The sequence below is a fragment of the Nannobrachium achirus genome, assembly GCF_963921795.1.
Source record: "Nannobrachium achirus genome assembly, chromosome: 3".
NCBI lineage: Eukaryota > Metazoa > Chordata > Actinopteri > Myctophiformes > Myctophidae > Nannobrachium > Nannobrachium achirus.
In genome coordinates, this window is record NC_137812.1 from 29503670 (window position 1) to 29518433 (window position 14764).

The following is a 14764-nucleotide window of genomic DNA, read 5'->3' on the forward strand; positions in this document are numbered from 1 at the left end:
GAGAGATCATGTCTTCCTGGGACTCAAACAACTGAAAATTGCCGACCTACAAGCTTACAACACGAGTTTGTAGATCTGCTATTTTCACTACTTCTTAAATGTATTTTCCCATCTCTAATGAATTGATTGTAATTTGTGAATAATCTTTTTGAAATTTTGAAAGAATGAAAAACCAAACGTAGTAAACCAAAGATAAAGGGGTATAAAATCTTTGGGAAATGGTGTCATAAGGTGTCTTAACACTACACAATCGTACTGTCCTAATTTGCAGTCTGCTTGCTCCAGCTTCTACTGTTAACATGTGATGTGGATTGTGTACGCAGGACTGTGTGTGAGGGGAGGGTAGGGGAGAGGGGGTTCTGTATATTAGCAGACTGTTTGACAGTGGCCATAGTTCACATCAAGAGTCAGCCAGCATGACTTGGTGGGCGCTTCAACTCTTTCTGCTTCTCATACTTTCCTTTGTGCCTCATGCCCAGTTATCAACTGACTGGCGTTCACGGTAGGTGTAAAACTAAACTCTTGTCAAATTGTCTATAGATCTACTATGTTTTGTGATACAATGTTCAAAATATCCCTTCCAGATTTCACATTACTTTGATTTGCATGAGTAAGTAGACAAAACAAATATCCTACCTCTTGGTTTTGAAGTGGAAGTTATTACTGAGTCTGACTTACTGAATATTAATGCTCTCCTGACGTGAACTTATCTTTTATTTTTTATTATCTAGGCGTCAGTCACCACCAGTCATCGCAACTACACCAAGGTACAGTGCTGCTAGGCCTACTTGTTTGTTGTTGGACATTATAGGGTTGGACATAATGCATAGCTCATGTTTTCCATCCTATATTTTGGGGCTAACATTCAGAGAAAAATAGCAAATCTAAAAGATTGTGACACGTGCTGCTTTTAAGATTTCAGGTCAAGATATTAGTATAGAGTAAAAAACAGGAGTGGGCCTGAGTAGGCTATTGATTGAGTCCTTGGGAATTTGGTCAATAAAGTATTGGGTTTTAGTGGTTAATCAGTTTTACCTATTTTATTGCAGTTTTGATGTTTGTATTTTTTTGTAATTGTTGAACCAGCCACACAGATATGGTCTGTCTTCCTCCATATATGGGCATTCCCAAATGAAGTCCTGTTAAATATGGGCTTAATATCGTTGAAATCAGAGATCTCCATATATGGGCATAAAAGGGATTCTGTCGCAACAATCCTGTCCACCCCTCTATTCCATGTCACACTTCCTGATGTCCCCTGTCCCTTGCTCCGTCCTGTGGGCCTATAGCTTCAGCCTGGTGGCTCCTGACGTGCTGAGGGCAGACAGTGAGGAGAACTTATACTTGGAGGCCAGTGGCCTGAGCAGTGACGTCACAGTCACCATCCAGATCCAGGACTTCAGTACGGGAAACTTACTCGTCCAAGAATCAGCGACCCTCAGTCACGCTAATGACTACCACGTGCTCAAGGCGATCCAGGTGATCTGTTTAGAACCGCACTCAAACAAGTGTATGCGTTTTACTGAAGTTCATAATTCAATACTGTGTACTTAAACGTGGTGTAAGTCGGTGATACTCTACCGTTTTCCATTCCCCGGTTTGACATGTGTTAGGCCACTCCCCCATTTGATACATTTATTTACGTCTGGGACCCTACTCTACACTGTTAATTTGGCAACATGTTTTTGGGTATCCCAACCTGACAATGCATTTCCTGTTGTACTAAAGAGCTGGAGAGTGAGAGACCCATGTTACTGAACACTCTGTAGCAATGATTGCTATGGGATTGTAGAGCTTTGTGTATCTATCGTCGCAGATTTCACATGAGAATCATTCCTGTATACATACCTGGCGGTGAGTACAGTACATTGCTCCTTACTCTCTTCTACTCTTACCCCATTCCAGCTTCCGTCGGAACAGCTGGGTCGGGACGGCGACAAGAACAAGTTTGTGCGCCTGAAGGTGCAGTTTGGCTACTACCACACTGAGGAGCGGGTTGTGGTGGTGTCCTTTCACTCTGGCTACATCTTCATCCAGACAGACAAGCCCGTCTATAACCCCGGAGATACAGGTGAGCAGGGCTGGAATGACACCAGATGGTTCAATTTGCTCTTGTCTCCCTGCTCTTCTATTGAGACATGTAGATCGTGTCAAAGGTCACGTCTCACCTAGACGCAGGATTGGACGTGAATTTTTACCCGATGGTCAAGATTCAGTTCATCCCCTGGGCAAAGCAGGCAGGCTATATTGGCTTAATGGTAAAAATGTATGAATTGAGTACAAAGGGACCCTAATGGAAACAAGCCTAAAAGCTTTCTTGTCGCCTGTATCCTTTTAGTTGACCTTGTATCAATCAGTGAACTGTACTGTCCTCTACTTTTTCCTATGCAAACTTCTAATAAAGTATTCAATCAATCAATCAATCAATCAATCAATGTCAGCACTTCAGCAGGATTATGTTTTTTTTTTTTTTTTTTTTTTACAAATTGAACCCTTTATGAAACAGTAATAATAGTAAAGGCTTTTTACGAATGTCATTCCAAAGTGAACGTCTCTGTTTTTGTCTTTCCAGTGAGATGCAGGGCCTTCGTATCAACACACACCTTCAAGGCCGCCAACAGTACAGTCACCATGGAGTTCAAGGTGTCTGGTGATAAATTATACATTTTCAACTTGCTTTTAGTTCTCTTGTTATAGAATATAACACTAAACACCATGAGAATGACGGGTCAAAGTGATCATAAAACTAAAAAGAGTGTGTGTGTGTGTGTGTGTGTGTGTGTGTGTGTGTGTGTGTGTGTGTGTGTGTGTGTGTGTGTGTGTGTGTGTGTGTGTGTGTGTGTGTGTGTGTCTCAGAATGCAGAAGGTGTGGTGATTAAACAAACCTCCAGGAGCAAAGCTGTTGGAGGTGTCCTCGTTGAAACTCTTCTTCTCTCTGAACTTGTCAAGTAAGATGAATACTTAATTCACAAGCCCTTCTAAATCTCTTCTCATTATTGCCAGTTTGGAGGCCATTTACTCACAATGGTGACAATACACTGCATTGGCATTGAGACATGGATGACCTTCCAGTCACCTTTAAAGGACAACTCTGCACTAAATATCTAGGCTCATTTTGCTACTTATGACTGTCCAATAACAAGGTGTATTAGGCAGAAATGCCCCTGTCATTCCTTCTTTTATTTTTCATGAATCTGTTATTACTTGTCATTGTACACACATCCATGCCTTGGTTGTTCTACACGAGCTGCCTTTGTCTTCTAAACAGATGTTATGTGTTTTGCCAAGTCCCGGAAAGGATGCACTGTAATTTGCCAGTTCATTCACTTTGATTGGCAAAATTTAAAAAGATTTACGAGACTGTGGCGGCTTGTGTGAGACAACCAAGGATATGTGTACAATAAACAACTGATACCGGATTCATGAAAATAAAGAAATAATAATTACCGCAACAAATTGCTTATAGGCTTATGGGCTCCATTCTATGCTATGAGGTCTGCTGGGGAAACTGGATGACAGGGGCATTCCTGCCTAATAGATAGCCTTGTAAACTATAGCCTAGTAAACTAGACTCCTCCTGCCTAGAGTCTGGTTTACAAGGCTACCTAATAGACCCCATGGACAGTCATTTGGGATCATGATCTGGGATCAAGTAGGGAAATGAGCCTATATTTTATTTAATGCGAAATTGTCCTTTATTGAGTACATTTTAGGCTACCACTCACATTGTTTTCTACATGTAATTATTTTGTACCATTTCTAACCCGATTTCCTTTTTTTTGGCAGTGAAGGAACATGGACAGTAATTGCTAAGCTTGACCACTGGCCACAGAACACCTTCACTTCCCCGTTTGAAGTGAAGAAATATGGTAGGCCAACTTGAAATCCCAGCTGACTGGGGCCTCTGTTTGTTTTCAAAAGGTGACATTTTGCATAGTGTGTGTGTGTGTGTGTGTGTGTGTGTGTGTGTGTGTGTGTGTGTGTGTGTGTGTGTGTGTGTGTGTGTGTGTGTGTGTGTGTGTGTGTGTGTGTGTGTGTGTGTGTGTGTGTGTGTGTGTGTGTGTGTGTGTGTGTGTGTGTGTGTGTGTGTGTGTGTGAAAGTTCTTCAAACAGTGGTTCCAAACTTTTCAGGTCGAGGCCCAAAAGAGAGATTTGGTATTTTTGAACATTTGTGGAGATTTCTTTTGTTTTAAAACACAATTATTCATAGCAGTTCAATGACATTTTAAAGTAGTGATGAATTATGTGATTCATTTTATCTTGAATGGCTTTGGCGAAAATAAAAAATCTTAATTGAAAGATAAAACCTTTAACGGGAAGACTGTCTGTTTATGTTCAATGTTTATGTATGATACAGTATGTATACGCCAAATAATAGACAATGAATAGTATTGATCAGTATCATTAATGTATTTTAAAGGAGTAGTTCACCCCCAGCATGACTTTTTTTCTATTGATTACTCATGCCATGGAGAGTACAGTTCAATAATATTTTTTGGTTTTTGTCACATTCCTAAGACAAAAATGTGATAACAATAAATTTTCCCCCATTGATTCCGGATGGTGACCCGTTTCATCCGGAATCAATGGGGGAAAATTTACTCGAATCAAATTTTTGTCTTAGGAATGTGACAAAAACCAAAAAATATTATTGAACTCTAGTCTCCATGGCATGAGTAATCAATAGAAAAAAAGTCATTTTGGGGGTGAACTACTCCTTTAATGCTGCATTGTGTGTGTGTGTGTGTGTGTGTGTGTGTGTGTGTGTGTGTGTGTGTGTGTGTGTGTGTGTGTGTGTGTGTGTGTGTGTGCTCATGTTTGCGTGACGTGTGTGTTTCTTTTTTTAGTGCTGCCTGCCTTCAACCTTACCTTGAGTCCCAAAAAGTCCTACTTCAGCCTGGATGACACTGAATTGGAGGTGGAGATCCAAGCCAGGTCTGTCTTGCGCGCGCGCACACACACACACACACACACACACACACACACACACACACACACACACACACACACACACACACACACACACACACACACACACACACACATTGAGGAAACACATGACACCTTATACTGTATGTGTTTCCGGTTCAAAAACCGAAAAGTGCTTCTAAGCCAATAAAATGAAGCTATTTAGAAACAGGAAGTTGAACAGGAACAGGTATGCCACCTTCTGTAGCCCCAGGACCACAGTTATGCTTACATACAGCCAGTTGAGCCAGCGTTGTGGTTGGACAGCATTACCACCAGTGTGATCTCTCGAGACAGCCTCAGAGTCGCTACGCAGGAAGAGAGACAGACCGATTGGGCGTCGCACTTTCTTTGCGATGGCTTGCCAGATTGCCACCAGTGTGACTGAGGTGCTGTGGTGGTGCATTGCAGGCAGTGGCGTCAGTTCAGCAAAAGCTAAGGTATGGCAACATGACTGGTGTCTTGACACCAGTCATGTTGCCATACCATAGCAACAGGCATCCAAAGGTATGGCAGCAGATACAATTGACACCTCTGTTGCAGGTACCTGTATGGAGAGCCAGTGCAGGGAACAGCATACGTGGTGTTTGGAGTGCAGGTGAACAAGGAGATGAGACGACTGCCATCTGTGAAGCAGGTCACTGATGTACGTAAGTCACTGCTGCATCCCACAGTTTACCCAGCCAGCACGCCCTCATGGGTCCCATATATGGTTTCAAGGCTGAACTATATGGGCCCCAAGTGTGCAATGTCAGTGGGTCCCACCTGGGTTTGTTTGCCCATGTGGGCTTTAAGCGGGTTCTACCTGCTATAGCAGCTATAATGTATGAAAGTCACTGCTGCTGCATCCCACAGTTTAGCAGCTATGATGACCTTTGTGGCAGCACACAACTATGGGTGAACCAGTTAATCGAACAAATTGATTATTAAAAAACTAAAAACAAAACATAGATAATCAAAATACTGAAAATAGTCAATCTGCGAGATTGCAGATTATTTTCTGGATTTTCGCACAAGATTGTACGACAAAGTACAAATAAAATGAGAACAAATATATTAGAATTTCTTCACGTTGATTCATTGATTTATATAATGTATATATTTTTAAATGATCCAAAACACCGATCGATAGAATATTTGCTAAGGAAATGTTCGATAATTCTAGCCCTACACACATTTGAATGAATTCCCCGCTACGTTCTGCTATGTTCAGCATTGCAGTAAGAAGCAGTATCCGTCACTGTGCTTGGTCTGCTCCATTTTTCCCCCAAAAATCAGTTCACCAATAGATCCGTTATTTTGTCCGAATGTTGGCCCCCCCAGAGTGGGTACGGCTATACTAGGCTTCATGTGGTTAACGCACCCTTCTGATTGCACCTGGTCTGCAGCTGGATGGTGGAGTGGTGAAACTGAGCATTGAGGAGCTCAAGGCAGCGTACCCTAACATCAGATCACTGGAGGGCAACTCCATCTACGTCAAGGCCTCTGTCCTCACCAGAACTGGTAAGAGCATTGAGATATGGGCAGTGGTGTAAAGTAACTAAGTACATTTACTTAAGTACAATTTTGCGGTGTTTGTACTTTACTTTACTATTTCCAATTTTCAATACTTTTTCTTTTTTTTTTTTTTACTTCTAGTCCACTACATCTCAGAGGCAAATATTGTACTTTTACTCCACTACAATTATTTGAAAACTTTAGTTACTTTGTAGATTTGAATTATTGCAAAACACGCACAGGATCTGCAGGTTTTTATAACTACGGTCGCAATAAGAAACGTATTTGGCAATTCAGCGCAGCCACAAACAAGCAGGACACAGAGTGTAGAGTGCGTATTGCTTTTTTTTGCAGTGAAATATAAAAATCGTGTCAGTAGAAGACTGTGGTTAGAAATGACACTTGGGACGGGTTACTTTAAGGCAAGACTCACATTTGTCTGTAGTTGGTTAATTTAGGATATTCCTGGCTGTAGTCAGACTGTCAAAATGTGTACACAGAGGTGCATCAATATGCCCTTTAGCCCTGTGGACAAAACACACACACACGCACGCACGCACGCACGCACGCACACACGCACGCACGCACACACACACACACACACACACACACACACAGTGTGGGATGTAGAAAGAGAGAGCGGCCTTTAGTGGCCTGGTAGTCCGCAAAGGTATTGCATGTAGTCCCTGACCATGCATTCAGCAATCTGGGAACCCATCGGCAAAGAAAAGGAAAAACAGCGCCCTAATATGAGAGCAGTGTTCGAAAAAAATAAGAAAAATGAATGTGTCAATTATTGTGTGGTGTGTTTTTGTGAATAAAACCTAACCCAGATTATAAAAAAAGAAATACATTTTTATACAAAGTTCACTTGTCTCCTCTCTCCTCTGTAGGCAGTGACCTGGTTGAAGGACAGAAGACGGGTATTAAGATCGTACTGTCTCCTTATGTCATCTCCTTCAGAGGCACGCCAAAGTTCTTCAAGCCAGGCATGCCCTTTGACCTCACAGTAAGATCCAGTGGTGGTAAAAGTACTCACTCGTTTTACTTAAGTAACAGTATCAATACGGCAAATGTTGAAATACTCTTTTACAAGTAAAACTCAAACTACTCGAACCACTCTCTGATGGGTGTCAGTGGGACTATGGGGCTTTTAAGCCGTGACATCATTTTGTAGTCAGACCTCCAAGCAGATTTATTATCAATATCTGTCCCTCGCTATTTCAACAGATCCGAGACAAAAATAACGACTAAAGTATAATTCTACCACTTTCCTTTCAACAACAAAGAGAAGAAAATCACACCCGTGTGAACTGAGCGGTGGTCGTGGAGGCTGTGCAACAGCACTACTGGGTGGGTGCAGCGGGGTTAGTGTGCTTTACAATGCTGTAGTTTCTTCACACACTCTAATTTATTTGACCCTAAAACATTCAGTCTGTTAATAATAATAATAATACTTGACCACACATGCTGACCCACCCTTCCCCCCTGTGTGTGTGTGTGTGTGTGTGTGTGTGTGTGTGTGTGTGTGTGTGTGTGTGTGTGTGTGTGTGTGTGTGTGTGTGTGTGTGTGTGAGAACAACAGTGCCCCTCCCTTAACATGTGTGGTCAGAAAAGGTACTGCATGCTTGAGGCTACATACACGGACGGCCGGACGGACGGATACCCACACACACGGCCACGTATAGGAGACGGTGTGACCACCGCTCAAAAATTAGTAAATAGTAAAAATAGTAAAAAGATTCATGGGCACTGGGGCCTTTTGGCCCCAAAAGTTCTCCTCTGCCTACAAAATGATGTCAGACTTCTGGGAAATCGAAGACGTCTGTTGAGAAATTCCCACATTTCTCAACAGTCCTTTATTGATCCCCTTAGAGAGAACAGATACGGGTAAGAGTAGAGAGAGTTTAAAGATTAAAAAATAAAAGTTAAAATAAGACTTGTACAATCTGTCACCAGTAATATGGACAATCATCTATCATCCGTGCATGGATATACAGTACATGAACTGTAGGCTATATCATGTCAATCTACTGTGAATATAATGAGCAATATACAATCTATCAACACGTAATATACAACTTTCCTGTTTGTTTGTTTTTGTTTGCCACTGAGCTAATAGAGCCTGCCTGCTTGCTCTGGGGGAGGAATAGACTTTTGACCTTTCAGTTTGAAATTCACATCAAACCAGAAACAAGATCAAAGGTGTCAAAGGTCTTGTCCATTGACTCGAAATGTCTCAATAGAAGAGCTGGGAGACCAAATACAACTACCCCAACTACACCAGTTGTGTAAGTTATGCAAGGGATAATTGACGGCGAGCCAGGTTATAAATACATCCAGACAGGATGATTAGATTCAAACACAATGATTAGATTCCGCTTATTACACAGTTACGTAACAAAGATGAATAAATTGACAGAAAAGTAACAAAACAAAGGATTTCATTGCTTATTATGGTAATGAAAGTAGTCCATTTATTTATGCCAGGTCACGGTTTGTACAGTGCAACGTGTCGCCTTGGAAAAGTGTTGATCAAATAGAATCAATTTTCAGTTACTGCAATGTCTATTTCTCCCTTCAAATGTTTTCAAAAACATTCTTGAGAGCAATGTTTAGCTGTACAGTAAATTACATTGTGTGTTTGTTTACAACACACGATGTTGTGTTGGATACAGCAAAAATCAAGCAGCGCAGCAGGTGGTGCTCTGAGCCTTTGCTTAGATAGCGGTCTGAACTCAGAGGGCATTATCCAGAAACAACAATGACCAATCAGCATTTACACATTCAACCAAGCTGTGTAAATTGTAATAATGTACTCTACCATACGGATTGGTCAAAATAACACAATAGTAAGTCAAATCTTATATCTTACGATCTTCCTCATGTGCAGATGCAAGTGAGCAACCATGATGGTTCCCCGGCTCGGAACGTGGCGGTCAAACTGAGTCACCTGAACACACCCATCGTTGGCACCTCTGGCACCTCTGGAACCTTTACAACCTCCTTCAACATGCCCAAGGAGCTGAGCTCTCACGTCATCACAGTCAGTACATTACTCTGTGTTGCATCTCCCAAGACCATACGAATAGTGACAGGCCCTAAAAGAATAAAGGAACAAACAATTACATTAACAAATAAATAAATAGTCACTGTCGGGCAGAAACCTCGTATCTCCAAGTTTCAAATTTGTATGTTTTCTCGTAAAGTAATGCCTTGCTTTCACAAAGTGTGAACATATGAAAATATTCACTATTTAAAATATTTTTTAAAATGAATAGAAAACGAATGGCTTTTGGACATACAAGTGGTTTCCACCCAACAATGACGAAATGAAATTAAGTCAAATAAAGATCAATCCAAGATTAACACAACCGTTTGTTGGTTTGAATCTGCCTTATAGGCTGAGACCACGATGGCACATCTGAAGCCGGAGCAACAGGCCAAGAATGTTTTCAACGCGCTTCATTTCCAGCCCTTCAGCACACGCCATCAGAACTACCTGTACATCTCTGCAAGGACTGAAACGTTGTCCGTGGGAGACACGCTGTCCCTGACCATGAGCATCAGCACTGGAGACCAGGCCCACAGGGCACATGTGACACGTCTCACCTACCTGGTGAGAGACATCCACACCAAGCCTTGTCCTCTTCTGTTTGTTCGCAATCGCTTTACTTAATTAATACTTGCTTGCTTTCCGAGTTTGAAATCGAACAGCAAACAGCAATATGCTGGCTGGTGAAGACTGGTCGAGCTACTTTGCCAACTACCCAGGTAGTTTTGTTTAAGCTAGGTATATTTCTCCCTAAATACCGGCTTTTGGCATTCTGGTAGTTAAATTCTGATTCACTGAGCCACTGTGGTCAGTTAATAAAGAAAAGTAATCTAAGTTTGAGTCTGTAAAAATGGACTGAATGTTTCTGTGTATATAGATCATTTGTAAGTTGTATCTGTTGTAACAGGCTTCTCCTCCATTGGTTGCTGTGACTTTCTTCAAGAAAAAAATTACTTTCCTCAACCTTTGTAAAGCCATTGTAAAGCGACCTTGGATAAAGGCGCTAACCATGTATTTACCATGTCCATTCCATCAGGTACTCAACAGGGGAAAGATAATCGAGGTCAAAAGGCTGGATGTCACCGGTCACTTAACCACTAGCGTTGCAGTGAGGGTCACCGCGGAGATGATGCCCTCCTTCCGCCTGGTGGCGTTCTACGTCATCCCCTGGACAGGGAGGGCGGAGGTGGTCTCTGACTCCATCTGGGTGGACGTGGCCGATACCTGCGTGGGAGCGGTGAGTCCAAAGAACCAGTGGTGGTGTGTGCTTCTAAGTAACTAAGTACATTTACTAAAGTACTATACTTAAAGGGATAGTTCACTTTCAAAGACGTTTGTAACTTCAAACTCCATTTTAACCATGCTAGATTCATTGAAAGCACCCCTCTTTGGTTCTAGGGGACTGATATTGTTGTTCTAACGCGTGAGAGGGCCGTGATTTTTCAATTACCCTTTCAATATATAGAAATTATGTTCATTTTATTTTAAAGTGAAATAAGCACAGTCGTGAGGTGTTTTTACTCTATCTGGAGTATTTTCAATTTTCAATAGTTTACTCCATTACATCTCAGAGGCAAATCTTGTACTTTTTACACCAATTATTTGAAAACTTTAGTTACTAGTTACTTTGTAGATTTTGATTATTATTACAAAACATATACTTCAGGCCAAGCTAATAAGCCCTCCAATATAAAAAAAAAAATACATTTCAGGGTAGTAAAACAAATTGTGGTATTGTATTTGTTTCTCTTCCTAGTTGAGTGTGGAGCCAGAAGACAGAGGCAACAGACATTACACTCCTGGAAAAGCTCTCAACCTTAAGGTCAGAGGTGACCCAGGGGCAAAGGTCAACCTGGTGGCTGTGGACAACGCTGTGTTCCTGCTGAGCAACCAGAGGCTGACACAAAGGAAGGTGTGTGTGTGTGTGTGTGTGTGTGTGTGTGTGTGTGTGTGTGTGTGTGTGTGTGTGTGTGTGTGTGTGTGTGTGTGTGTGTGTGTGTCTTTTATGGGGGTCCCTGGCACAAAATCCTTTCGGGTGGGGGTCCGCGGCCAAATACCTACCAATTCGGGGGTCCCTGATGTGAAAATGTTTGAGAACTACTGGGTTACAGTACGATGCGACGTCGCAAGCCAATTCCATCTCATTTTAAGCGTTGTTTTTGTTTCCTCCCGCAGATCTGGGATGTGGTGGAGAAGGGAGACATGGGCTGCACCCGGGGAGGAGGCAGAGACAGCATGAAGGTGTTCACAGACGCAGGGCTTCTATTCTCCTCCAGCTCTGGGCTCAGAACCCAACAAAGGAAAGGTACCCACTACCCAGGCTTGCCAACACTCCTGAATTTGGCAGGAGTCTCCTGAATTTTGACCCCATCTCCTGCGGTGTTCTCCTGAATTTCTCCTGGATCTCCCAAAATTCACCAGAACACAGGAAATTACATCTACTATGTTAAACATTTTCTGGGGGAGGACCCCCAGACCCCCCACTTGGGGTGTGTGAGCAATGCATGCAAGATCGTACAGATATTCACTTAAGTAATGACTTAAAGATGAGAAGTCATTATTAAAGATGTCTTACTTTGCTTCAGTCATCAAATCTGTACACCTACATTTGGCATTTTAAGGCCAACAGAACACAGGAGAATATATATCTGTTTATCAGTTTTGGGGGGAGGACGCCCAGACCCCAGTTGGGGAGTTCCGCGCGCCCCCCAAAAAAGAAATCTCCTGAATTCTGACAGTCCAATGGGTTAGTCCAATGTTTCCAAAGGGGGCTCCCCTTGGTGGATGCCAAAGATACAATGAGGCCTTTTTTGGTTTTGTTTGGAAGTATTATGACATTTTAATCATGTCGCACAAAATCATAACTTAGATTCACTCAATATGATATCAGTCCAACTTGTCATATAGAACTGTGGTTCCCAAAGTTTTCAGGTCCAGACCCAAAAGCGAGATTAGCAATTTGCTCACGCTGCAAGCTTGTGGATTGCTATTTTCACTACTTCATAATTATTATCAGTGTATTATCAGGGTAACACTTGCTATGCATCCCATGTCTATGATGCATTATAAACATACTTATAATGTATTGTAATCTGCTTATAACAATGTATAATTATAGTTATAAGAACTCATTCATGCTCGTAATGCTTGTTAAGCATAGCAGGGTTACCATTTTTATTTAAGGATTGTCTTAGATTTGAAAAAGAAAAAGAAAAAAGATATACCCTCCCCTCTCCTCCCCTCAGATCTGCAGTGCCAAAGTAGTGCAAGAAGGAGACGATCCGCTGAGCTGTTGAAACGTAGAACTGCTCTGGGTGAGTGTCAGCCTGCATGCATGGGACAAATTAACAATAAATACATTTTTGACTAATGCCAGTATGTGTCTGATGCTAAGGGCAAATGAATTCCAAATCACCATTATACTAATTAAAATGTGTAGAATACAGCACCCATACAAGATACAACCAATATTGTAGGAATGTCTTCCATTCCTAGAATCATCAATCGGTCCATCCAGTCATCAATATCTATCAATCCGACCCTAAATATATACCTTCTGTTTTTCATCCATCCGTCTGACGCCGAGCCATTCTCATGGATCAAAGTTCTCATTTGGAATCCATAGGGACAGTCCAATGTCTGTGTCATTCTCTTGGCTAACTCTTGGCCTTCTCTAAAGAAAGATTTTTTACTTATTTGTGCGCCTGTGTCGCAGAATGAAGATAGCTGATCTACACGTTGGGAGGTTGTAGAATGACTTTTTGAGATGGCTCTCCTCCGTGACGAATTGTCACATAAATAACAGCGATTAATGATTTAATTGTGCTTTTGATGTTGAACACTGGAACATATGAGTTAAAAATAAATTTCTGTTTGGCTTCGAAGTTGCGAAGCCTGATATGCCAAATAACCTAGATACACAAAGAAATTACTGACATAACACGGCTTAGTTAACACAATGGGTTGTGAACTTGTAGATTAGCTATTTCCACTATGTTTTGAAAATGTTTTATTTATTGTAACCCAAAAAATAGCGATTTACGATAATCAAAATATTGACCAACAGTCCGGACAGACACGACAAACAAAGTCAGATGTAATGCTCAAGAAGACTGTTATTATGTACAATTGTACATTATTTCCAGGTCTGTTTTACCAGTTACAGTATATGCAGCTCGTCAAAGGAAAGGTAAATTGTTCCCAGTGCATGACGGAGGACAATTTCACGATGGATTTAAATCTCCACGATAACGATTATTGTGAGTGTTTTTTATCAAGATAAACGATAACAACGATCATGGTCCCATCCCTCCCTCCAGAGGAGTACTACAAAGAGAAGCTGCTCCGTCGGTGCTGCAAAGACGGCCTGAGGGAGATCCCCATGCCGTACTCGTGCACGCGGCGCTCCCTCTACATCGCCGAGGGCTGGGAGTGCATCCGGGCCTTCCGCTACTGCTGCGCCCAGTACTACGACCAGGAGTTTGACAGCAACCCGCCAACCCCCGAGCCTCCCCTGTCCACCACCGCCCCCCGTCCCGCGCGCAGACGAATACCACACTCGAGAGATCGGAGCAGGTCTATGGGTACTTTCGTGTGTAAGTACCGAAACGATGTAATCGCTGAAACACTACATGCATGGAACATCTATATGTAAATGTATACAAAATTAAATCTCATAAGAGAGAGAGTGGCCCTCTTTAGACAGAATGACAGTTTGACAGCTGGGATGGAGAAGGGGTGTGTGTGTGTGTGTGTGTGTGTGTGTGTGTGTGTGTGTGTGTGTGTGTGTGTGTGTGTGTGTGTGTGTGTGTGTGTGTGTGTGTGTGTGTGTGTGTGTGTGTGTGTGTGTGTGTGTGTGTGTGTGTGTGTGTGTGTGTGTGTGTGGGGGGGGGGGGGGGGGGTTCTTAATCACATAACACACATTATTTGTATTTTTTATGTTTTACACGTATAGGCCTTTTATTTTCCCAATGCCTGAATTGTAATTTATTTTCAACACTGATGTTGTTAAACGCATTGTATTACTTGACAACACTGCAAATGAGTTCAATGAGTGTGATTTAGAGAATAAATTAATCTTGAATGAATGAATGGACATTATATTACCATTTTAGAAATATACTGTATTAAAATTGCCAAGAGGGTCAGCCTGCATGTTACGATACAAACGTATCATGCGGACCTGTGCGCAGCAAAACCAAACTTCTTACAGCAACCAATATGGCCACATAGGTATTCATCAGA

At 42.0% G+C, this 14764-nt stretch overlaps 1 protein-coding gene across 3 annotated transcripts in view; it reads left to right on the plus strand.

Moving 5' to 3' along the window:
* The first annotated feature begins 399 nt into the window (after positions 1–399).
* Positions 400–14764, plus strand: part of c3b.1 (complement component c3b, tandem duplicate 1) — a 35827-nt gene continuing 21462 nt past the window's right edge. For all 3 annotated transcript variants that reach the window (XR_013961859.1, XM_080721928.1, XM_080721929.1), the window contains exons 1-18: positions 400–502; positions 732–767; positions 1290–1479; positions 1906–2071; positions 2573–2643; positions 2857–2948; positions 3787–3869; positions 4848–4935; positions 5512–5614; positions 6357–6471; positions 7359–7474; positions 9359–9511; positions 9869–10084; positions 10557–10757; positions 11277–11432; positions 11696–11825; positions 12766–12834; positions 13840–14115. Coding sequence is in view for 2 of the 3 variants with exons in the window: in XM_080721928.1 (XP_080578054.1) it covers positions 417–502; positions 732–767; positions 1290–1479; positions 1906–2071; positions 2573–2643; positions 2857–2948; positions 3787–3869; positions 4848–4935; positions 5512–5614; positions 6357–6471; positions 7359–7474; positions 9359–9511; positions 9869–10084; positions 10557–10757; positions 11277–11432; positions 11696–11825; positions 12766–12834; positions 13840–14115 (2347 nt within the window). In the remaining variant the exon portion in view is untranslated. The remainder of the gene's footprint in view (positions 503–731; positions 768–1289; positions 1480–1905; positions 2072–2572; positions 2644–2856; positions 2949–3786; positions 3870–4847; positions 4936–5511; positions 5615–6356; positions 6472–7358; positions 7475–9358; positions 9512–9868; positions 10085–10556; positions 10758–11276; positions 11433–11695; positions 11826–12765; positions 12835–13839; positions 14116–14764) is intronic.